The sequence below is a fragment of the Rhinatrema bivittatum genome, chromosome 10, assembly GCF_901001135.1.
Source record: "Rhinatrema bivittatum chromosome 10, aRhiBiv1.1, whole genome shotgun sequence".
Lineage (NCBI taxonomy): Eukaryota > Metazoa > Chordata > Amphibia > Gymnophiona > Rhinatrematidae > Rhinatrema > Rhinatrema bivittatum.
Window position 1 is genome coordinate 86256825 of NC_042624.1, and position 25193 is coordinate 86282017.

At 40.5% G+C, this 25193-nt stretch overlaps 1 protein-coding gene across 4 annotated transcripts in view; it reads left to right on the plus strand.

Annotated features, from left to right (window-relative positions):
* The window catches only part of MCOLN2 (mucolipin 2), a 76621-nt gene that overhangs the window by 47870 nt on the left and 3558 nt on the right, over positions 1–25193 (plus strand). For all 4 annotated transcript variants that reach the window (XM_029618283.1, XM_029618285.1, XM_029618286.1 and 1 more), the window contains exons 12-13: positions 7462–7668; positions 14661–14791. In XM_029618283.1, coding sequence (XP_029474143.1) covers positions 7462–7668; positions 14661–14791 — 338 coding nt within the window. The remainder of the gene's footprint in view (positions 1–7461; positions 7669–14660; positions 14792–25193) is intronic.

A 25193-nucleotide genomic window follows, 5' to 3' on the forward strand; every position in this document is an offset into this window, starting at 1 on the left:
AGGAAAGATTATTGTTGTTATTTTATTAAAGATGGTGGGCTGGGGAAGAACGGTGTATAAAAATAACCTCACAAAAAAGGAGACAGAAATAAAACTGAAAGGGTAAGTAGCAGAGCAAGCAAAGATGCAAGTTTTTTTTGTTTTTTTTTCTTTTTGAAGAAATTAGGCAGTGCTGCAGCTGTAAGCAATGTTCTGGGGAGGGGGTGTGGATTTTATTTTTCTTTTTAGGGTTTTTAACATTCTAGCATTGTCTTTTTATGTTTGTTTCTTGTAAGCGTAAATCAAGTATACTTCTTCAGACAGACAGTCCCTACTGGGGCAGGGGAGGCAATTACTGCAATAAGAAATTTTAAATTATTTTTTGAAACAAATTTATCAGCATTGAATGATATAAATTTGCTTCCATGGAAAGGTGTAGTTTTGCAAACAGCATAGCTGTAGATGTAGTGTATTTGGATTTTCAGAAGGCGTTTGACAAAGTCCCTCATGAGAGGCTTCTAAGAAAACTAAAAAGTCATGGGATAGGAGGTAATGTCCTTTTGTGGATTACAAACTGGTTAAAAGACAGGAAACAGAGAGTAGGATTAAATGGTCAATTTTCTCAGTGGAAAAGGGTAAACAGGGGAGTGCCTCAGGGATCTGTACTTGGACCGACGCTTTTCAATATATATATAAATGATCTGGAAAGTGCAAGGTGTTGCATATAGGGAAAAATAACCCTTGCTGTAGTTAAATGATGTTAGGTTCTAAATTAGGAACTACCACCCAGGAAAAAGATCTAGGCATCATAGTGGATAATACTTTAAAATCGTCGGCTCAGTGTGCTGCAGCAGTCAAAAAAGCAAACAGAATGTTAGGAATTATTAGGAAGGGAATGGTTAATAAAACGGAAAATGTCATAATGCCTCTATATCGCTCCATGGTGAGACCACACCTTACTGTGTACAATTCTGGTCACCGCATCTCAAAAAAGATATAGTTGCGATGGAGAAGGTACAGAGAAGGGCAACCAACATGATAAAGGGGATGGAACAGCTCCTCTATGAGGAAAGGCTGAAGAGGTTAAGGCTGTTCAGCTTGGAGAAGAGACGGCTGAGGGGGGATATGATAGAGGTCTTTAAGATCATGAGAGGTCTTGAATGAGTAGATGTGAATCGGTTATTTACACTTTCGAATAATAGAAGGACTAGGGGGCATTCCATGAAGTTAGCAAGTAGCACATTTAAGACTAATTGGAGAAAATTATTTTTCACTCAATGCACAGTAAAGCTCTGGAATTTGTTGCCAGAGGATGTAGTTGGTGCAGTTAGTGTAGCTGGGTTCAAAAAAGGTTTGGATAAGTTCTTGGAGGAGAAGTCCATTAACGGCTGTTAATCAAGTTTACTTAGGGAATAGCCACTGCTATTAATTGCATCAGTAACATGGGATCGTCTTGGTGTTTGAGTAGTTTCCAGGTTCTTGTGGCCTGGTTTGGCCTCTGTTGGAAACAGGATGCTGGGCTTGATGGACCCTTGGTCTGACCCAGCATGGCAATTTCTTATGTTCTTATGACAGTCATTTGTTTACTAAGCAACTGAGGAAAGAGTATAAAGAATTGTTGAAATGCCAGGCCTGATGCTTGTTCACAGGAAAAACATGAGATGCTGTCAAAGTGGCATGAAAAGAGGCCTGCTGGTTATCGGAGTAAGTGACTGACTCTTAATGTAAGCCTGCAGTATTGTTCCATCCTGGGCAAACATTAACCAATTTCATACATAGATTGTGACTGTCTGGGGGTGTTTAGTACAGTAATTAATTGGGGTCCAGTAGTTCTACAGGTATTTAAGAAATCAAGGTGGTCCAGGGCATCACTTCAATTTGTTTGAATTTTGGGACTCACTCGCTTTTGGAAAGCCATTAGATTGTTTGTTTGTTTGTTTGTTTGTTTGTTTTATCAGCCTTAAGCATGTTTTTAGAATAGAATCATTTTTAAAGATGGCGCCGGCCATCCAGTGCTCCCTCCATGTGACAGGGGCCGGCCAATGGCACGGATACCCTGTCACATGGTAAGGGCAAAGGGCCATCGGCGACATTTTGATTAGTTGCAGCTGACGGCCCGGGAGCTGGAGATCGCTCCCGGGACCCCCACTGGACCACCAGGTACCTGTAAAAAGTTTTTTGGGGGGTTGGGAGGGTGGGAGAAGCTAAGAGATTCGTTTTAAAGGGTCGGGGTGGGTTTTTTGTTTATTGGCTCAGGCGCAGCCGATAAACAAAACTGCGATCGGGCCGGACGAAAAAAAAACAGGATGTGAACCGGAATCAGAACCGATTCCGATTCACATCTCTACTACTTGCTAACTTCATGAATGCCCCCTAGTCTTTCTATTATCTGAAAGAGTAAATAACCGATTCACATCTACTCGTTCAAGACCTCTCATGATCTTAAAGACCTCTATCATATCCCCCCTCAGCTGTCTCTTCTCCAAGCTGAACAGCCCTAACCTCTTCAGCCTTTCCTCATAGGGGAGCTGTTCCATCCCCTTTATCATTTATTTAAATTATATACAGGTGAACCAGAGATGCCAGGATTCAAATCCCACTGCTCCTCCTTGTGACTTTGGGTAAGATACTTTACCCTCCATTGCCTCAGGTAAAACTCAGATTATAAACCCTCTGGAGATAGAAAGCTGCCTACAGTACCTTAATGTAATCTGAAATGCTGAATATAAATCACATAAAGAAATAAAGAGAAAACTGTGCCAAGTACAAAAATCAACAACTTATGAAATTGAGACACATAAGTTTCAAACTTTTAACTGTGAAATTTCACTTTTATTTTGAATTGAAATAGTGCAGCCATCCTTCTTCTTCTTTTTTTTTTTTTTTTAAAGTCCTTGTCTTTCCACATATACGTTGGCTTGCAAAAATATTCGACCCCCTAAAACGTCAGCAGATTTGTGTGGATTGCAAATGACACTTGCACAGATTGTTCCAGACGGCATGTTTATTGTAAACCAGTCTGCTCTTAAAGTAAATTTTCAAAGTCACAATTCATTATTTCTCTGCATATTTTGTAAAATAAAATTAAAAACTGAAAAATGCTGCTTGCATAAATATTCAGCCCCTTCAGACCAGTACTTTTGCTGCTGTAACAGCTTTTAAGTTTGATGGGGTAAGTTACTACCAGCTTTGCACGCTGTTTGGGAGTGATTTTTGCCCATTTTTCCTTGCGGATTAGCTCCAGGTTGTTCAGGTTGGTTGGATGACTCTTATGCACTGCAATTTTCAAACCGTGCCATAAATTCTCGATTGGATTGAGATCTGGACTTTGACTTGGCCATTGTAGAACATTCACCTTTTTGTTGTTCAACTACTCCTGTGTCACTTTGGCTTTGTCCTGCTGAAAGGTGAACTTCCTCCCAAGTTTTAGTTTTTTTTTAGCAGACTCAAGCAGGTTGTCATGCGGTATCTCCCTGTATGTTGCACCATCCATCTGTCCTCCTAACAAGATGCCCAGTCCCCACTGAGGAAAAGCATCCCCACAACAGGATGCTGTCACCCCCATATTTTACTGTTGGGATGGTGTTTGCTGAGGAATGGGCAGTGTTAGGTTTGTGCCACTCATAGCATTTTGGAGTTTGACCATTTCTTTTCTCATCTGACCACAAACTCTTATCCCACATTTTAGCTGGGTCACTCTGATGGTTTCTGCAAACTCTAGACATGCTTTGATGTGCTTTTTCTTCATTAATGGCTTCTTTCCAGCCACCCTCCAATGCAGGCCAGTTCTTTGCAGAGCTCCTGATATGGTGCATTTCCACTCCAGTCTCTGCCATTGAACTCTGTAGCTCCTTCAAAGTGATTGTTGACCTCTCTGTGGCTTCCCTCACAAGTTGTCGTGTTGCTTGGACACTGAATTATGAGGAACGGCCTGGTATGATGCAGCTTCTATTTCTTCACAATTGATCCAACAGTGCTCACTGGGATATCCAAGCACTTTGATATTATTTTGTAGCCTTTTCCTATCTTGTGCATGTCTATAAATTTATCTTTAATTTCCTTAGAATGTTCATTGGTCTTAATTTTCACATCTTTCCTTCAGATTCACAGTCTGACCAATGGTATTGGAATTAGGGGGTCTTTTATCCAGAAAAACTGACCCTTTTTAATGATTCACAGGTAAAGGCCAATTGTAAGCCAATTGTTAAGGCAATATCTTTCATTTGTGTAAACTTGAAGCTTCCACAGCACAGGGTTGAATACTTATGCAAGCTGCATTTTTCAGTTTTTAATTTTATTTTACAAATAAGAGCATATTGGTTTGCAATAAACATGCTGTCTGGAACAATCTGTGTTATTGTCATTTGTAATCCACACAAATCTTTTAGGGGGTTGAATCCTTTTGAAAGTCATTGTATAAGTTGCTGTATGCTAGAAATGCTCTCAACAGTTTGTCATGATATTAATTACAAAAACAACAAGACAGGGAAATCAATGATTCTTTGCCCAACTCTGGTACCACTTCTGTGGATGATAACCATTCCTCGGTGATAACTCAAACGGTGAACAAGTACCGTTTCACTCTGTATACAGCTGTTGAAATTTTCATTATTTTGCTTATACAAATAAAATCTTGTTGTGTGATTATTCAAAGTACTTGTAAGGTAATATTCAATTTGTTCAACTCTCCGAATGTGAATACGCTCAACTTGTGAGATGACAAAGACTCATAAAACTTATCTTACTTGACTCTGAATTATAACTGTGGTACTGAAAAATATCTCTTTCAAAGTTGAAACTCATGCCTGCCTGACACTGACAGTGTTTCGACGCTAAGTGTCTGCTTCAGGGGCTGGAGAGTTGTTGCATCGTCTCTTCGCCTTTTGATAAGGGGGACTCACTACAGAGGCTTGAGTTTATTTATAGTTTACACTATGATATTAATTACACAGAAAGATATATAACCATTTATTACACACATGGTAATAGATTTAAAAAAAGGGGTTAAATTAGCACAAGTTTGAAACTTATGAGCAGAAGTTCGGTCATCAATGCTTCCATGAATTGAAATTAATCTGCCAGCTGTCAGACACCGGCAGCTTCTGATTTCCAGAACACATCAAGGTCTTTGTAGCTGATGTATGATTGAACACACATGCAGTACAAGAACCTTTGTATATAAAGATAAAATTCTTCTAAAGGGACATCACTCCATCCAGGAATTATATCAAAATCATCTTTGGTTTGATGAGGATTTCAAAGATCTTTGAGGGATCAGACATTCTGACTGCTTTCTCTGTCCATTTCAACGTTTCTTTTTCCCTCCTCAGTTCAGGACAGGAGGGTGAGGGGAACAACAGAAGAAGAGGGTTCCCTGCAGGCTGTTTGTGAGGGGTGGGAACTGGAGCAGAGAGAGAGCTGATAATTCTGGGAGCTGGGATTATAGTGCCTGTCCTGTCCTGACCACGCCCCCCCTCCTCCCCTCCTCCCCACATTCTCACCTCCCATTCAAACGCACCACAAATAATATGCAAATCCCCACAAGATGACTTGGCAGTAAAGAACGCAGCTCTATTAGCCTATTACCGTGTTGAAGTACTCGCACCCCCATCAGAACTTGCCATCGGCTTGGGTACCGCCCTTGCTGTGACAATATAAACAATGACAAGTTATTGACTAGATAATATTGTCTGTCCAGTAAAAAATTTGTGTGTACCAGAACATGCAGAATCTATCTCTCATCCATTGATTGGCTACTCAACACGATTAAGTAATCTTAGACCCCTACCCACATTAACTTTTGAACAAAAATGTTAAGCCAAATGTTAGAAAACATTGATTTTAGAAGGAGTGGGAGGGTAGGGAAGAGAAGGTGTGGGCAAGAGGAAGAACAGCGTGCTGGAACCCGAATTTAAAGGTCCATGTCATCAGCCTGTGCCTGGCGTCCCCCACCGTCCATGTCATCGGTGGCAGCCGGCGCTCCAGATGACATCACTGGCATGCCGCAAAAGCATCAGCACACCAGAGGAACAAGGGGGGCAGTGAGGGAGGCCTGCCGTAAATTGTGTGCAGCCATGAAACCCTGCCCAGCCCCAAGTTAGTCATGAGCCTCTGTGCAAGAGGCATGGCCCCCAGGTATGACTGAAGACAAGCAGGCACCCTGCAGTTTTCTTCAAAAGATTGAATTAAGAGGTATGAAAGCTTTCAGGAATGTTGATTCTGTGGTAAGTTGTCAATTATGTGGCAACAAGTTAATTTTGCAATTTCTCCTGCACAATTGCAAGAAGCAAGGGGCACTGCCTTTAACCAGTTACCAGTTCTCAATAAGACATTGCCTCCGTTCCCATGACTTTAATTACCTGAAGAATTTCTTATTTATACCTGATATTTTTGCACAGTATGCATTATAGTGTATTTTGTTGAAAAACAGAACCTGGGTTATAACGGATGGAGATTATCTTTCTCATGATTTTCCCATATCATATATAGATAGATAGATAGATAGATATCTTTAGTATAAAATATCAATTTTTGATCCGAACATTTTAAGATTTTTGTGCTTTCAATATATTTTTTTGTGTGAGGTTTTTGCTTCAGTTTCTTCTTTTTCCAATATAGGGGGCAATTTTAAAAGAGCCCCTGTAATTGTAAATTATGAACCATAAGATCATGGTAAGGTGCCTTACCGGGTCAGACCGAGGGTCCATCAAACCCAGCATCCTGTTTTCAACAGTGGCAAATCCAGATTACAAGTACATGGCAAGTACTGGTGTGTTTAATGTGCATACTATACCTAAATTTCTAAAGAGAAGCCACCTGCATCATTTCTCTTAGAAAATTAGCAAGTGCATAGCATATGCATTCAGAGCACCAACATATTTCTTTTTATTTGCTGTTTCTACAGGTAGTTATAGGGAGGACAAAATAGCATGTGTGCATTTGAAAATCAAATGTGTGCAGGCCGGCTTCCTCCCTGACGTAAGCATAACCACAGGCATGCCTCTCTTTCCTGTGGCTAAAAGTGCAGGAGCTACGGAACCTGTGTGCACTTTTATCCACAATTAAGGGAGGGCAGTTTTTGGTTAGGTCACTTTACCAAGGTATATACCAAAGTACTTGGGTAAATGCCCTTAAAAAATTGTCCTTCAGTGCGGGCTGTGCTGACGCTTGTGAGTTATAAAACCTGAAGCTTTAATGTGTCCATGTCAGTACAATATTACTCCGGTTGGGAGTTCCCAGCACTAAACGGTAATGTAAGCTAGAAAAGGGGATTGTGGTCAGGAAAGTGGCTAATGGAGCTGCGCAGCGAAGCTCCCGAGTAGACGCTTCAAAGACCAAAATGCTCGGAGGACAAAGTTACAGAAAATGAATGAATCTACAGACTTTCTTTCCAAAACCACAGAAAAGCTGAGCTTCGAGGGCCTTTGCTCCAATCTCATCTCATCTCTTTTTTTTTTTTTTTCCCCCCCTCGTTTGTTGCAGTTTGAAGACCTGAACACAGTTGCTGAATGTTTGTTTTCCTTGGTCAATGGGGATGACATGTTTGCAACGTTTGCCCAGATTCAGCAGAAGAGTACCCTGGTCTGGCTCTTCAGCCGGCTGTATTTATATTCCTTCATTAGCCTGTTCATCTACATGATCCTCAGTCTCTTTATTGCCCTTATTACTGACTCGTATGAGACAATCAAGGTAAGCCAACAGTGTTTCCACCACAGTGGGGATTTTTTTTTTCTAATTAATTATTTAACATTATGTTGATTATTTATAATGTGTTCTCCTAAGGAAGTGGATAAAAGCACTGTTGAAATGAATAAGTAATAATGAGGAGGAGGAAGTTTTTTTTTAAGAGACTTGTGATGTGAGGTGTCCCCTGCAGGCTGGAGCCCATATCTGGGAGAGAGCATCAGGAAATATGGGCAGTCGGGTGAATCAAAGTGGCACTTCGGTGTAACCGCCTGGAAAGCTGACTCTTGTTAAAATGCCCTGCCGCAGCCTTTCTTACAGCATTGCGCAAGCCCTACCAGGAGAAGTAACTTCAAAACAAAATTCCATTTTCCTTGGTAAACCCCAGAGTTTGCTTCCAGGTGCCATGGTACTGGCTTCCCTCTGACCCTATGCTGAGTCTATCAGAGCAGTGTTGGTAGCATACACTCGGTATACCTTGCAGAGGCCAAGAAAGGAGTACAATCACCAGTTCTACCCATCATTGTGGGTTGGTGTGTAACTTTTACTTTAAAACATTTTTTATTCTAATAGTCTAAAGGATTACACACTCACGCACATATTGTTTTGTGCCTTCTTTTTCCTCTCGGCATCCCAGTTTGTATTGTAGCTGAGGAAGTTTTGGCACTGTTCAGCATTCCAGAGGAATAATCCTTGTCACCTGATGTAGCATCTTCCTCCAAATGGCACAACTTGAGCATGCTGCAAATCTTCAGGGTACTTGTATGTGATGGTAGTCAGCTTTGTTGAAGTACTGCTTTTGTGGTATTAGTGACAGCCTTGGAACAAGTAGGCAGATGGAAGATAAAACAAAGGGCATTACTGAAGAAAGAAGAAATCATTTTATAGCTCCAAATCTAGCTTTAGTAGAAAGGTACAGTACTAAAGAACTGCAGTCTGTGCAAGATTAGCTGTATCTTCCTGCCTTCAAATTTATTACTATGAGTTCAGGGGTGAATGCCCGATGGGTCTCTTTGAGCAGTGGTTAGTCTGATTTAATGGACCACAAGTGAAAGCACTCTTTAAGCAAAGGTGACCAGGCCCGCTCTGTTCAGTTCTAGTCAGGACTGCAAATACTCCCAAAAGTATGCTTCCAACTGTTTGATTTATTTATACAGGAAAAATATTTACAAGATGCTCCACGGGAACAATTGAGTTCAGAGAAAACTGTGCTGAGTTTTTAGGTTTGGATTTAAAGTTTCAACATGTGATGTTCAAATTTCTCTTCAGTCCCAATTCCAGACCACTCGATTGCAACACAGTTTAAAGATTTGGTAGCATTTTGCTTCTTCTGATTTTTGAAGTTTCCGGATCTCCCAAAGACCTCTCCTTTCAGGGTTTATCCTCATTGGATTCTTTGTGTTCCCAGGTTACACTATGGAAGAGTTTCTATTCATTCTCCGTTTCATTTTGGAATTCTGTCTCTATAGGGTGGAACACCACCATTGGGATTCATGATCCCATTGGGAGCCGGGGCATTTTACTCTCTACCAGGCCTTCTGCAAATACAGTCTCCTCAGCTCCTTCAGCGTACTGTCTCTCAGAAAACTCACACCCAAGACTTCTCTCCCTCAGCCCGCTGACTGCTACCAAACATGCTTCCCCAGGGGTTCTCGTGCTCCTTCTTTCTCTCTTTCAGTAACATATCCTCTGCCCTGAGGCGGTATATGAAAAAGCAATTGCGTTCTGTTTTTAATGCTTTTTGTCCATTGTATAGCAGCACCTTGTAGCTGGCTGACAAGTACATTTGCTCGCGGACTAATGCATTGTGGATAGACGTGGTTGGTGGGGGGGGGGGGGGGGGGGTGTCTGTCTATTTCCTTCCTGGCAATTTTTTTTTCATGTAGCACTGCAAGCACAGCTGCAGCATAGCTTGTGGGGACAAAGATGAAGTATTGAATAAAAGCCTCCCTTTAGTGGTGCCTTAAAGACTAGGATAATTGCACAAGAATAAAGTTGTGTAGATGCAGAAATCCATTCTGTGACTTATCTTGATTTGATTCTTCCTTTCTCCCCATCAAGCATCCCTGCATGAGAGCCAGTATTCAGTTTTGCATTCATACTTTTGTATCTGAGAATTTAGACCTTAGTTTCCAATAGAGCAAAGGTCATTAATTGAAGAACATGAATTAGTGCTTTCTTGACTTAAACTTAACTGTAGATGTTTCTATAATAATTAGTGTGGTGTGTATGGGTGGGTGAAAATGAGAAGAGTAGACTTTTTTTTTCTTTTTCACCCTTCTTCTCTAACCATTTCAGATTCATAATATATTTCTCAAATGGTTTAGTCCAAGAAAGGCAGCTCACGATAACAGGGTTTTCCCCATTAATTAGAGAGTCTCTTTCACTCACTGTATCCACAAATAAAAGAGCTGACATAATGTTTTCTTTTTAAGTGGTTGCTTGCCAGTTCTACTTCAAAAGCTCCAGAACTGAAGTTTTAGTAGAACTTTTCTCTGACTCCATAATTACAATGCTTAACTCTCAAACTGTTGCATTTACCAAATTCTGAAGAGCAGCAGAGAAATTACAGGAGAAATTTGATGTCCGTACTTTGTGGTTCTATAAAGAGACTGATTCTGAAATGTATGCACTGTAGGTGTCCCATCAGATTTCAGCACCCTTTTCCACTTTTTCCATTATATATATATATATATATATATTCTTGGTACCACTTTTATAATTACTTGCCTTGTTCTCCTTCACTGTTTGTTTCATGTGCGATTCAGGACATTGTCGGTCTGAGGGTTGAAGAGCCATTATACACAACTGCCAATCCATTCCCCAGAATTCACCTGGCTCATGACAGAGACATTGTGTCAAGTAAAAATATCCTCACTTTGGGGGCAATTTTCAAACTGTCCATATTGATAGAGTACACACACTTTTTTTTTTTTTTATAATCGACTGGCTTTTTACCAATTCTCTAACATGGAAGCACATGTATGCATTCGCTTTGGAACCTGACGTGAGTCCCATGTACTTTCAGTCACTTGCACCAGTTCTTTTGTGTAGATAGTGTTTTTGCTGGAAAAGCATGCACAAAGATTTGAAAATAACCATAGTGTCCATGCATATCCTTTTCTGTCTGTGGGAATGCCCCTTCTCAAGGAGGCTGAAAGTACATTTGGTGGAACAATATATGAACTGTTTGCCACATTGTGGGAGAGCAGTTTGCAGGCAGAGATTAATGCAGGTAAATCGCTTTTTTTTTACTCATAGTAATCTCTTGGAAAATTGACCTTCCCTTTATCTGAAATGTGGGCACTTTTCCTTGACTTCATGATTATAACAAGTCATGTCTGGAAGCCTTGAAAAAGACTCCATCATGTACGCACTTGTACTGAAACCTGGTCATTTTTCCCCCTCTGATCTATGGTATAGGCCAGGCAAAGCCACAGGGCCATATAATCAAATGCAAAAATTGTTGATATTGGCAACTATAATGGTCACAGAGCCATTTGTACTGAAGAAGCCAATTCTGTGTACCAGTATTTTCTGCATGTGCCTTTCCAGTGCTCCTACATGATTGACCCAACACAAGAAGCGGTTTGTACTTCCAAACACATTGGCAGTTCTTTTCAAGAACTTTCTAAATATGATCCTACTGTTACGGCAACGGCTTGCTTGTTTACATTAGAACAGTACTTTAAAAATGGGCAGTTCTTGCAGAAGGTGCCGTATTTTCATGCAACAGATGACAGCAGAGAGATTCCTTCCGAATAAGAGATTACAATGTAAAGAAAATAAAATTGGAGGAAAGATGGAGAGAGATTGACCTGGAAGTGCCAAGTGCAAGTGGCAGAGAGAGTGTTCGTAGTGTAAGGGGTCCAAAGGATGTAAAGCTCTGTGCTCTGAGCATTAGACTTCTCTACCTGCCTGCATACTTAAATGGCCACAGCAAGCCGATGAATCAGTAAACACTAGATTCTTGAATGTGGCCTTGAACATGTAAAAAAAAAAAAAGGGGGTGATCATCAACAGATTCCCATTAAATGATAATCCCTCCACCTTCAGTTTCTAGGATTGTGAAATTCCCATAGTTGCACAAGTAAAAAATGTGAGTATTTATCTAAAATCTGATTTGTCTTTACAAATGCAAGTGAAAACTATGGTGAAATCAGCATTTTTTAAGCTGCAGATATTACCCAGACTGAAACCTCTGCTCAGTCACCAATACCTCTGTTCTTATCAGTTCAGGTTATTATAATTCCATTTGGGAGTTCCCACAAATATCTACAGAGCATTGTAGATTGTCCAAAACACAGTTGCATGAGTGCTAATTGGCTCTGTCCATAGGAAACTTATCACTCCAGTTCTTTGCTCACTTCACTGTCAGCCAATTCAGTGGAGGGTCAAATATAAAGTGGCCATACTCATTCACAAATAGTTGAGCACTGATATAGCGCCTTGGATTTGTGCAATTCTATAAGTTTAAAATCCTCCTTGAGCATTAAGATTTGCACAACATGGCTTGTTCAATGTGTCCAGCCCAGAGTTGGTCCATCTTACAGACCCACGACTGAGCCTTTTCAGTAGTCTTCCAGAATACCCTACCTGAAGGAACTGTGCATGATATGTTCAATAACATTTAGGAAGCACCTGAAAATTTTTTGTTCAGGCAGACATTCAGGTTATTGTGTGTAATGATATCGGATGTTTCCATGACAGAAGAGAAGTTCAGTCAATGCCAAAAACAGTTATTATTTCTGAGCTGTGTCAATTGTAAGTAGGTGGTGGTTGTTACTTTTGATTTACAGTGTGTCACACTGATATCACTGTCTGATAGTAGTTCAGGCTATGTTCTTTGCGTGTTGGTTTTTTCATTTGTTTTTTGCCCTTTGTGTTATGTTTTTTATGATTGTTTGTATGTACCCTATTTTTGCCCTTTATGTGTTATGTTTTTTATGATTGTTTGTATGTACCCTATTTTGAACTATGGCCAATGTGCAAGTAAGAATTTTTTAAAATAAATAAAATAAATAAAATAAATAAATAGGCGGAGGGAAAGACTGCCATTTCTTCACTTTGATCCTAAACTTGATATGCATACTGCAGTTATATTAGACCAGGGCTGTCCAACTCTGGTCCTTGAGGGTCGCAAACTGGTCTGCTTTTTAGGATAACCCTAAGGTTGAGTCAGTGTGCATGCATATTCCTTAGGGTTATCCTGAAAATCTGACTGGTTTGCAGCCTTCAAGGACTGGGAATGGACACCCTTGTTTTTGATCTCACTTTATAGTGGATGTAACATAGTAAATGATTGTAGAAAAGACATAGGTGGCCCATCCAGTCTTCCCAGTAAAATGTTTCAGGGTTGTAATTGCTGCTCTGTGAAGGTTACCCCACGCTGACTATTTAGGTTTGTAGCTGCCTCTCCGTGCATGTTACGCTAGCTCTTTGTTACCATCCTAGCAATTCTTTGTGTTTATCCCATGCCACCTTCAATTCCGTTTTTTTTTTTTTCTTCACCACCTCCACTGGGAAGGGCGTTCTAGATATCCTCCACCTTTTCTGTGAAAAAATGTTCTCTGACATAGGTTCAGAGTTGCAATCGGAAGTTGAACATCAGCACAGCCAAATCTGAAGCACTCTGGTTTAGTCTGAGAGTGACAGCTCCTGGAGCTCCGGTAATCCTTGGCACCTCAGTTTCACTTAAGAGGTCTGTCACCGTTCTGAGAGTTCATCTCTATTTGAAACTTTCTGTGTCGTCTTAAATTTCCTCCATAGTCCAGAAGTCCTTTTTTCTTTTTTGAATTTTATCCATCGCCTTCAATCCACCGTTAAGCTGTTATGACGTGGAACCCTAACACATGATTTTTTTCATATCTAGCATCATCAGTTGTAATTTACTTCTTGATCTTCCTAACTCTCAGCTAAAGATTCTGATTTGGCAGCAATATTCTGCAACAGTTGTAATCTGTGATCTCAAAACATTTGACCATGTGACCCCTACTTTTTGCAGTCACTTGTAAGTTACTATATTAAATTTAAAATCCTACGTTTAACCCTCCATGCTCTCCGTTCTGGGTTCCCACTATATCTTTCCAAGCTCCTGACTCCTTCCTCTCCAACTCGTACTTCACATCCTTCCCAAAAGGGTTCTCTTCATCTTTTACCTCCCTCAATTGTTCGGCTTGACATCACTAGAGAACGTTTCTTTGGTTATCAGGCTCCACCCTCTGGAATTCACCCCACACCCCCGGATTTCCGCACTTAACCTAACTTCATAAAATTTAGGAAGGCACTAAAAATTTGAGAGTCCTTATTCAGCCACTGTGCGGCTTGGCTAATTAACCAGATAAAACTATCTGGCTAACTTTAGGACAGGTCTATAGGGCGAAAAGACTTAGCCAAACTGGTTGTCCATCTAATTGAAATGAGAGCTGGATAACTTATCCGGCTAGTTCAGCTCCTCCCAGTTACATCCCCGGAACTCCCCTAATTTATCTAGCCAAATTTTAGCCATATTATAACTTATCAAGCTAGAATTTAGCTAAATGCTTCTGAATATGGACCTCCCTGTTTTTTTAATCATTTTCAATTAAATTTTTTTTTTTGGTTTAATCAAGCTTTCCATTATGGTGCAGCTGTCTATTAGTTTTGTATGCTGTCTTTTAGTTACCATTGGTTGTTTTTTGTGCATTTGTAATTTTTGTCTGCTTTTTAATTATGCATGTAATTTTGATTGTATAGCCGCTTGGGTAACATGTTTTTTAGGTGGGATATTACATTTTTATAAATAAAATATAATCTGTTGAGTGTCTACTTGTTACTTTGATAATATAACCTATTACAAAGGAAAGCAAGCTAAAACCAAAATGAAAAATATGTTTAGGGAAATGATTTTGTAAGGTATTTTAGCATAAACATGTCTCCAGAGGTTTTAAGCAAGAATTCTTTTTTTTTTTTTTTTTTTAATTCACAATGCACATAACTATTGTATCTCTTGTCTGCAGAAATACCAGCAGAATGGCTTTCCTGCTACAGACCTGCACGAGTTTCTAAAAGAAAGTGATGTCGTCTTTGGCACCAAGAGCTACAGAAAGGGAGCGCGTCCTGCGTTCTCTTTCATCTGCTGCTGTAGGAGGTCAGTGTGGCGGCTCCTTGGATTCCAATGGGAAGTATAATTCGCTTAAATGCTTGCGAGGTTAGCTTCTTGTTGGAAAGTATAGGGTTCAAATACACAGGCACACCCAGAAATCTGCTAACTTTAGAAAATATTCTTTCAACCACTTGGAAGTATAAACACTTCTCTGGTTTGTTGCTCTGTCTTAACGTTATGAAGCATTTCAGAAAAATAAAACCCGGTAAAATTTCTATACATGGTCTCATGTAAACCTATTTATACATTGTGAGTTAAAGCAGTATGGATTGTTTAAGCTTGGTTGCTGATAGGATGGTGGGGTTTTTTTCCTGCATTAGTGTGACGTGTTGGGGTTGTCAGCATGGCACAGTATCGGTGAAAGCAGACTAGAAAGCACAAATTATTTCAAGTGATGAGAAAGGGAAGGTCTACTGACAGTTTCTGTAAAGAATATTATTGCAAACAAATGCTTTAATCACTTACCACAAGAGGCTGTGATTTTAGAAACAGCAGAGTTTAAAACTTTCTTTATGCTTTTTAATGTGGTACTGCAGGAGTGGGAACCTGGCTTTTCGTGTGACTGCATGAAAGCAATCCCTGCAATTGTATTCGCTGTAGTCTCACAGGATGTCTGGTTCCCACTATTGCAGAACCACATTAAAAAGCATAGAAAAAGAGGAGTGATTTAGTTTAAAGCATACAGTTTCCAAAATCACAGCTTTCTATGGGAAGCAATTGGTGTCCATTTATTTGCAGTAATATTCCAAAATCAATGGTCCCCACTTTTAATATCTGTTAAACTAGTAAAGCTGAGCATTGATCTGGAGTTGACTAAATTCAGAGAGTAGCATTTGCAGAAGTCCAGGGGACTTGTTGACCAGTGGTGAACATGCAAACTGCTGTGATCACTGGTTTTCAGTTTTAGGTGTCTGTATGATAACTAGAGGAGAGAGAGATTTCTGAAGCCCTGCCAAGGAGGCTGCAAGCAGACTTTTGTACACCTGCTCTGCTTCCGGTTTTTATTTATTATAGAGGTGAAATGGATGAGTGCAGTTTTTGAAAGTTCCTCTGGCTTATGATTTGTTATGGAATGTGCTAAATTGAGATGATTCTGCCCTGCTTATCTTCAGAAACTCATGTTAGAACCACCAGAATATGTGCAGGGTCGGTGCTATCTATGTATTAGTGCCCGTTCAGAGGGAGCAAGTCAGAGAGGAATAGGTGGCATAGCTTTGCAGTGGAAGACCCTACCACATTTAGTGACTGTATGTGTACTTTTAAAATCTCAATAATTAGAAAATCCTTCACCTCCGCCGGAATATTTGTAGAATGCGATATCATCTTTTGACATATAGAAACATAGAAATGACGGCAGAAGAAGACCAAACGGTCCATCCAGTCTGCCCAGCAAACTTTCACACTTTTTTTTTCATACTTTTCTGTTACTCTTGTCCCTATAAATAATTTTTTTGGTTCTATTTCCCTTCCACCCCCACCATCGTAGATAGTAGTGCTGGAGCTGCATCTAAGTGAATTATCCAGCTAATTGGTTTGGGGTAGTAACCGCCGTAATAAGCAAGCTACTCCCACGCTTGTTTTACCCAGCCTGTGCAATTCAGTCCTTGTTGGTTGTTTGAATATAAATCCTCTTTTCTTCATCCCCCCTGCCATTGAAGCAGTGAGCTGCGCTGGATATGTATTCTAAGTGAAGTATCGGGTTTGATTTGGGGTAGTAACTGCCGTAACAAGAAAGCTACACTCATGCTTATTTGTTTTACCCAGACTATGTAATTCAGTCCTTGTTGGTAGATGTCTGAATATAACACATCTTTTCTTCATTGCCCCTGCCGTTAAGCAGAGAGCTATGCTGGATATGCATTGAAAGTGAAGTATCACATTTTTGGTTTGGGGTAGTAACTGCCGTAACAAGCAAGCTAATTCCCTGCTTTTATGTGGATGCAAATCCTTTTTTCCACATTTCCTCTTGCCGTAGAAGCATAGAGCAATGTTGGAGTCTCATTAACCGTGTGTATGTTTATTGAATAAGGATATTCATCTCCAGGTAGTAGCAGTCATTCCCGCAAGCCACCCCCATGCCTCTTCTCTTCATTCACATCCTCTAGACTTTATGGATCCACAGTATTTATCCCATGCCCCTTTGAAATCCTTCACAATTTTGGTCTTCACCACGTCCTCCGGAAGGGCGTTCCAGGCATCTAGCACCCTCTCCGTGAAGAAATACTTCCTGACATTGGTTCTGAGTCTTCTTCCCTGGAGTTTTAAATCGTGACCCCTGGTTCTGATTTTTTTGCAATGGAAAAGGTTTGTCATTGTCTTGGATCATTAAAACCTTTCAAGTATCTGAAAGTCTGTATCATATCATCCCTGCTCCTCCTTTCCTTCAGGGTGTACATATTTAGATTCTTCAATCTCTCCTCATAAGTCATTTGATGAAGACCCTCCACCTTTTTGGTCACCCTTCTCTGGACCGCCTCCATCCTGTCTCTGTCCCTTCGGAGCCACGGTCTCCAGAACTGAACACAGTACTCCAGGTGAGGCCTCACCAAGGACCTGTACAAGGGGATAATCACTTCCCTTTTCTTACTCGATATTCTTCTCTCTATGCAGCCCAGCATTCTTCTGGCTTTAGCTATTGCCTTGTCACATTGTTTCGCTGACTTCAGATCATTAGACACTAACACCCCAAGGTCTCTCTCCTGCCCCGTGCACATCAGCCCTTCTCCCCCCATTGAATACAGTTCTTTCGTATTTCCACACCCCATATGCATGACTCTGCACTTCTTGGCATTGAATCTCAGCTGCCATATCTTTGACCACTCTTCCAGTTTCCTTAAACCCCGACTCATTCTCTCCACTCCTTCCAGCGTGACCACTCTGTTGCAGATCTTAGTCTCATCCGCAAAAAGACAAACCTTACCTTCTATCCCGTCCGTAATGTCGCTCACAAAGATATTGAACAGGACCGGTCCCAACACTGACCCTTGCGGCACTCCGCTCAACACCGCTCTCTCTTCAGAGTAAGTTCCATTTACCATCACACATTGTCTTCTGTCCATCGACCAGTTTGCAATCCAGGCCACCACCTTGGCACTCACTCCTAAGCTTCTTATTTTATTCACCAGTCTCCTGTGCGGAACCGTATCAAAAACTTTGTTGAAGTCCAAATAGATGACATAGAGTGCTCTTCCTTGATCCAATTCCTTGGTTACCCAGTCAAAAAAGTCTATCAGATTTGTCTGACAGGATCTTCCCCTGGTGAATCCATGCTGCCTCTGGTCCAGCAATTCTTCCGACTGTAGATAGTTCACTATTCCTTCTTTTAACAGCGACCCCACTACCGAGGTAAGGCTAACCGGTCTGTAGTTTCCAGCCTCTTCTCTGTTCCCACTCTTGTGAAGTGGGACCACCACCGCTCTTCTCCAATCACTCGGCACCACTCCCGTTTCTAGGGATCTATTGAACAGCACAACGGACCCGCCAGCACATCTCTGAGCTCCCTCAGTATCCTGGGATGAACTTCATCAGGCCCTATGGCTTTGTCCACTTTCAGTTTCACCAGCTCTTCCCATACATTCTCTACTGTAAATGGAGTTACATCTACTCCATCTCCATTCCCCTCTACTTTCTTGTTAACTAGTGACAGTCCTTCTCCAGGGTCTTCTTTAGTGAACACAGAACTGAAGTGTTCATTTAATATTTCTGCCATTTCTTCGTCTCTCTCCACACATTGATCCTTTTCACCTTTCAATTTCACTATACCACTTTGAACTTTTCTCCTTTCACTGATGTATCTGAAAAATGTTTTGTCACCTCTCTTTTCCTCTTTGGCAATCCTTTCTTTCGCTTGACTTTTTGCCTTCTTGATTACTTTCTTTGTCTCCCTCAGTTCTACCAGATATTCTTCTTTGTGCTCTTCCCTTTGGGATCCTTTATATTTCTTGAACGCTGTTCTTTTAGCCTTTATTTTGTCAGTCACCTCCTTGGAGAACCAGATAAGTTTCATTTTTCTTTTGCTTTTCTTTACTTTTCTAACATATAGATTAGTTGCCTTGGTAATTGCTCCTTTCAGTTTGGTCCACTGTTCCACATCTCTCTCGTTCTCCCAGCCTACTAGTTCTTCCTCCAGGTACTTCCCCATTTCATCAAAGTCCGTGTTTTTGAACTGCAAAACTCAGGTCCGTGTGCTTCTTTTCTGTATCCTTTTTGTGATATTAAACCATACCGTTTGATCACTGGTGCTGAGGTGGGCGCCCACCTGGACATCAGAGACATTATCTCCAATAGTGAGCACTAAATCGAGTATAGCTCCCTCTCTTGTGGGTTCCATTACCATTTGTTTGAACAAAGCTCCTTGCAGAGCATCCATTATTTCTCTACTATTGTTAGATTCTGCAGATGGAATTCTCCAGGCTACATCTGGAAAATTAAATTCTCCAACAATCATCACTTCTCCCTTCTTTCCCATCTTTTGGATGTCTTCAACCAGATCTCTGTCAAGCTCTTCCTTTTGGTTTGGAGGCCTGTAAACCACTCCAATAAAAATGAATGTCCCATCTTTTTTTTAGGTTGGCCCATAGTGCTTCTTCATTGCCCCATCTTCCTTGCAGCTCAGATGCTTGGATATTGTTTCTGATATAAAGAGCCACTCCTCCCCCTTTCCTATCCTCTCTGTCCTTCCTTAACAAGTTATAGCCCAGTATTGCCATATCCCAATTGTGAGATTCAGTGAACCACGTCTCCGTGACAGCAAAAATGTCCAAGTCCGCCTCCACCATTAGGGCTTGCAGATCTGGGATTTTATTGCCCAAACTGAGCATTTGTACACATAGCTTTCCAGCTTTCCTCGTTCAGGTTACTGCTGTTCCTGGACTCCTTTTGTGACTTTACTTGAGTTTTGTTATCCACGTCTCCCTTTCCCTTTGCATTTGTGCAAGGGAAAAGATTAGTGCCTTTGACAGATTCATCCAGCACAATGAGCTTTTTCCTTTGGTTACTGATCTGGAATTCCTGTATGCATTGGGTTTCTTCTTTCTTTTCAGATAACACTTCAATCTTTTTCTCAAGAACTTCTTCAGTATTTAATACAGAGAAGGTTTTTTGTACTTGTTGCACTTGATGGGACCTATATTGTCTTGAGAACTCATGTGCTGTGGGATCTTTTTAACTTTCCCAAGAAGGTCGTTTTCGAGATTGCTGTGACAGGGTGCATTTCACTATGTACACCAAATTTTCAAGACATGTTGGGGGACTCTGACAGGGCTGGGCGATCCACACACACATGCAGGCCATGGATGGGTACATGTGCGTGCTCCATAAAGTAGGCTCCTTTTCATTCCCGATAGAACTTCGTGTAATTACTCTTATGTTGGCCTAATAAGAAGTAACAGCATCTACTAAGATTCCAGTTTTCTCCAGGACCAGAATTGAAACTAGGAGTTGCCCTTACAGCATACATTATGGAATTCACTTGTAGCTTTTCCTATATCTTAATCCAAGTTGCTGAAATAGTGCACTTGAGGATTAGTGAATGACATTTAGAATACCTTATTAGGAAATCTTGGATATCCATTATTTTTACTTTTAATAATTTAACAAGTTTGAACTTTAACTGAACAGCAACAGTGTATCTTTTGATATAATTTTATAATTTATCGACACATCAACTGTAGTGTTTTCAGGCATGCGTCCAGCATGACTGGTATCAGCATGCTTAGGCGAGGAAGTTCTTCTTGCAGAAAGCTCTGGAGAATGTTGCTGGAAAAAGTAAGCAAACAGCCAGAGGTTTGGGATATGACAGCTCAGCATTTACCAACTGCCTTCACTACTAATGTCTTAAAATAACAGCGTGACTGGCTGCACGACACACTGAATTGCAGACCCATCCCCATTCCAAAGCATTAGGCTAACACTTTTTATACTTCCATGGGAAAAAAATATTGTCGCTGTTCAAATATGGCATCTAGTCTTTGTTTATCAAAATGAAGGGACGGAAGAGCGTCACGATGATGCACCCCACATTCCCTATTTTTACTGCAGCTTGGCACTCTCGACGGATGCTGAGCGTCCGAGTGCCGTGTGCTCCTTGTTGTTTCAGACCGCTGTGAGCCTGTTATCCCATGTATTGTGGTAACTGAGTAGCAGCTTGGTGCTTTTCCTTGTCACTACTTATTTTATCTGCATTTTTGCCCTTTTCTTTCTCATTGTTTAGTTGCTGAGAACTCAGGTTTCCCTAAATGTGATGCATCTGTAAAGATGAGCAATCACCCACTGAAAAAGGAAATTTAGCAGAGTTGGTTGGACTCCAGTCTTTAGAATGGTTTGTTGTGACTGTCTTTTGTAATTTAGTTCTGAGCTTCTTTGGTCATTACACCATTACACCATCACACTGTAGCTCATTGAGGGAGGGCCAGAAGTGGGACCACAGAAAATGGACAAAAATAGGACTGGAAGTGAGGGACACTTGAAACAATTTCCAGAAAAATGTGTTCATGAGGAACTAGTTAAATAAAAAGTAGATAAAGTGATGGGGCCTGACGGATTATGTCCAAGAGTATTAGGAGAACTTGGAGAAGTTCTGGTAGCTCTGCTTGCCGATCTTTTCAATGCTTCTTTAGAGTTCGGAGTAATTATGGAGGACTGACGTCAGGCGGATATGATTTCTGTTCACAAAAATGTAAGTAAAGAGGAGGTGGGAAGTACAGGCCGGTTACTGAGTAAATTAATGGAATCGCTGCTAAAACAGAGGATAGTGCAGTTTCCAGAATCCAATGAATTACAAGATCTGAGGCAGCATGGTTTTTACCAGGGGTAGATCTTGTCAGATGAATCTGATCAATTTCTTTGACTGGGTGATGAGTGTTGCATTAGGGGAGAGTGTTAGATGTAGTGTACTTGGATTTCAGTAAGGCCTTTGACACAGTTCTACATAGGATATGGGCCGTAAAGTGACTGACTGGGTTGGAAACTGGTTGAGTGGGAGGCAACAAAGGGTAGTGGTAAATAGTTCACTTCGAGGAAAGGGGCATTACTAGTGGTATGCTGCAGGGACCAGTCCTTGGGCCAGTTCTTGTCAACATTTTAATAAGTGATGATATGGAAGGACTAACGGGAAGGATTGTTCTTTTTGCAGATGATAAAAAAAAAAAATCTGCAATAGAGTAGACAGCCAGGAAGGTCTGGAAAATATGAGGAGGGATCTAGCAAAACTTGAGGAATGATCTAGAGAGAGCTAAAATTTAATGCTAAAATGCAAGTTTATGCATCTGGGTTACAAAAACCCAAAAAGAACAATGCAGTACAAGGAGTGACATTTGTATGCATGAATCAAGAGTGGGATCTGGGGGTAATCATATCTGATGATCTCAAGATGGTCAAACAAGTAGAAAAGGCAGCAGCAAAAAAACAGAAAAATGCTTGGGTGCATAGGGAGAGAATGGTCAGCTGAAGAAAAGGAGGTGATATTGCCCCTATATAACTTCTTGTCCGATATTCAGGCCCAGATTTAGGCATAGGCAACATAGGCAATTGCCTAGGGTGCCAAATTTTGAAGGCACCAAATATCCAGAGCAAAACAGAACTTCCTTTGGCAAGGCATCAAATCTTGTCATTGCCAATAAAGTTATCCAAATCTGCATTCAGAAAGGAAAGGATGGATTTGGGTGGCGATATAGTAACCACCAACATATTTTAAGTGTGTTCGATATATGTAGAGAGAGTCAAAGGTAACACTAAGGTTATGAGCTGAGGGGACCATGAGGATGACTGTATTATCCACAAAAATGGAGGGAGGGAGAGAGATGGGTTGGGAGGGAAAAGATAAGAAATTTTATTGGCCATGCTAAGGTGTCTGTGGGACATCAAAGGAGCAATATGAGCAGGACCGGATTTAAAATTGTGGCACCCGTAGGCAGTGCCTCTTTGAAGCTGTGCTGGTACATGGCCCTATAGAAAGCAGAAGCTGGTTCTGTTTTGTTCTGGATATTTGGTGCCTTCAAAATTTGGCATCCTAGGCAATTGCCTATGTTGCCTATGCCTAAATCTGGGCCTGAATATCGGACAAGAAGGCTGACATTTGGAGCTGGGTTCCTAGTGAAATTTCTGATATAGATGGATAAATCTTGGCATCATCAGCATAAAGGTGGTACTGAAAGCCATGGGAGGAGATCAGAGCACTGAGAGGACAAGTATATATATATATATATATATATATATATATATATATCTATATATATATATATATATATATATATATATATATATATATATATATATATATATATATATATATAAAGATAGTTTCTTTGACTATCAGGGGCATTTCACACCCCATTAAGAGGAAACAACTTTTATAGTTCCTTAAGAGCATGAGAGTGCAGATTGTACTGTTACAAGTCTGCAGACAAGTGCCTACTAGAAATTCCTTCTACTCGGGTAGCATGACTATAGACAACACTGGGTAGGTCATTTATGGTGGCTGGGCCTATCCTGTGGAATGCTTTACCCAAGTTTTTTCGCATTTGTGATGATATAAAGTCGTTTAGGAAGCTTCTTAAAGGACATCTGGTATTTAAAGTATTTCTGTTGCTTGTAACTTTTTAGGTCATCTTATTTTTCTGTTTTAATTTTAGTATAATGTATTTATTGAATTTTTGTTATTGTTTACTAAAGTGTATTTATCTGACTTTTACTGCTGTTGTAATCTGCCTAGCACTTTTTCTGTTATAGACGGAATAGAAATTCTCTTAAATAAATAAATCTTGCATACAAGAAACACATCTAACTAGAGTAGAACATGAAAAATTGAAGGATTGGGTGGGACAAGTGTGGGCGGCTCCATATACGTCACGGAGTAGGCGGGTTATGTACCCTAATACACAAGAATTTACCACTTCAAGTATTGGATTGCAAATCTGATGGGGAGGGAAGATATCTCATTTTACATTGTCGCCTTCAGTCTTGGGAGTTTGGTCTGCTTAAATGTGAATGGCCCTAATACTGATTCCCAATCATTTTATGCTGATTTGGCTGATAAAATAGGTATTGTCTTAGGGTTACCTTTGGTAGCTGGAGGAGATTGGAATGCATGGATTGTTCTAGTGTAAGTCTGTACCGTAAAACCCCCAGGTCATTGAAGGCAATGGTATCTGTTCCATCTGATAGATGCTTGGAGAAATGCTTATCCTTCCTCTAGGAATTATGCATGTTCTCCTAAGCACAATTCCTATAGCCGTATAGACTGTTTCCTGTGCTCTGATTGAATATTATCTCAAGATTGTGAATGCGATATATTAAATTGCATCCTTTTCGATCATCATCCAGTGTCTATTTCCTTGACACCGGCGGGGCTGGAAGACCGCTGGGATTATGGAAATTAAACATTTCTTTGTTGGGGGAAAAAGAATTTAAAGCTTTAATGGAAAGGGCCCTTGAAGATTTTGATTACCATCATAAACCAGAAGATTATGATCCTGCATTGAGGTGGAAAAAATTCAAGGTACAGTTGAGAGGGGCCATAATTGGTTATGCTAGTTATTTAAAAAAAAAAAAATAAAAATTCGCAGAACAGGTGTGATTGAAAAAAAGATACAGGAATTGGAAAAGGAACATAAGTGCACATGCTCGAAAAAAGTATATCAGCAGTTGCAGGGGTTGAGGGAGACTCTTAGAGGGCTTCAGGTAGGGAAAATAGGTGGCATTACAATTTAGAAAACAAAAATACCGAGCAAGGCAATAAGACAAGTGCTTTGCTAGCTAGGGTGGTCCAGAAGAGACAATCATGAACCCAGATCTTTACGTTTTCTTCGGTATATGGGAAGATAGTGTCTGATCATAAGGGGATAGAAGAGATTGTGCGTGAGTTCTATACAGGGTTGTATGGGGAACCTGTGCCTGCAGAACAGGAGAGAGTGAAGGATTTTATTTTTATTTTTTTAACAATTTAGGTTTTCCATAGAAAATGGCGCAAGCTCTTGAGGTACCAATTTCTGGAATGGAAGTTCAGAAAGTGATTAGCAAGTTGGCTGCAAAGAAAAGTCCAGGGCCAGATGAATATCACATGGTCTTTTAAAAAAAATTTAGTGGCCCACTTCTGCCTAGATTGAGGGACTTGTTTAATTTTGTTAGGGATACCCCGGCATCTGTAGCAGACTTAAATAATGCTCATGTGGTACTGTTATATAAACAGAAAGGGGATGAGTTGGAAGTGGACTCTTACAGACCCATTTCCCTTCTGAATTCAGATGTTAAAATATTAGCCAAAATATTGCAGCAGTGTATTGAGGATATGGTCCCGCAGATTATTCCAGGAGATCAAATGGGCTTTATAAAAGGGTGATGGTCCACACATAACACCCAAACTTTTTTTTTTTTTTTTTAATTAAATATT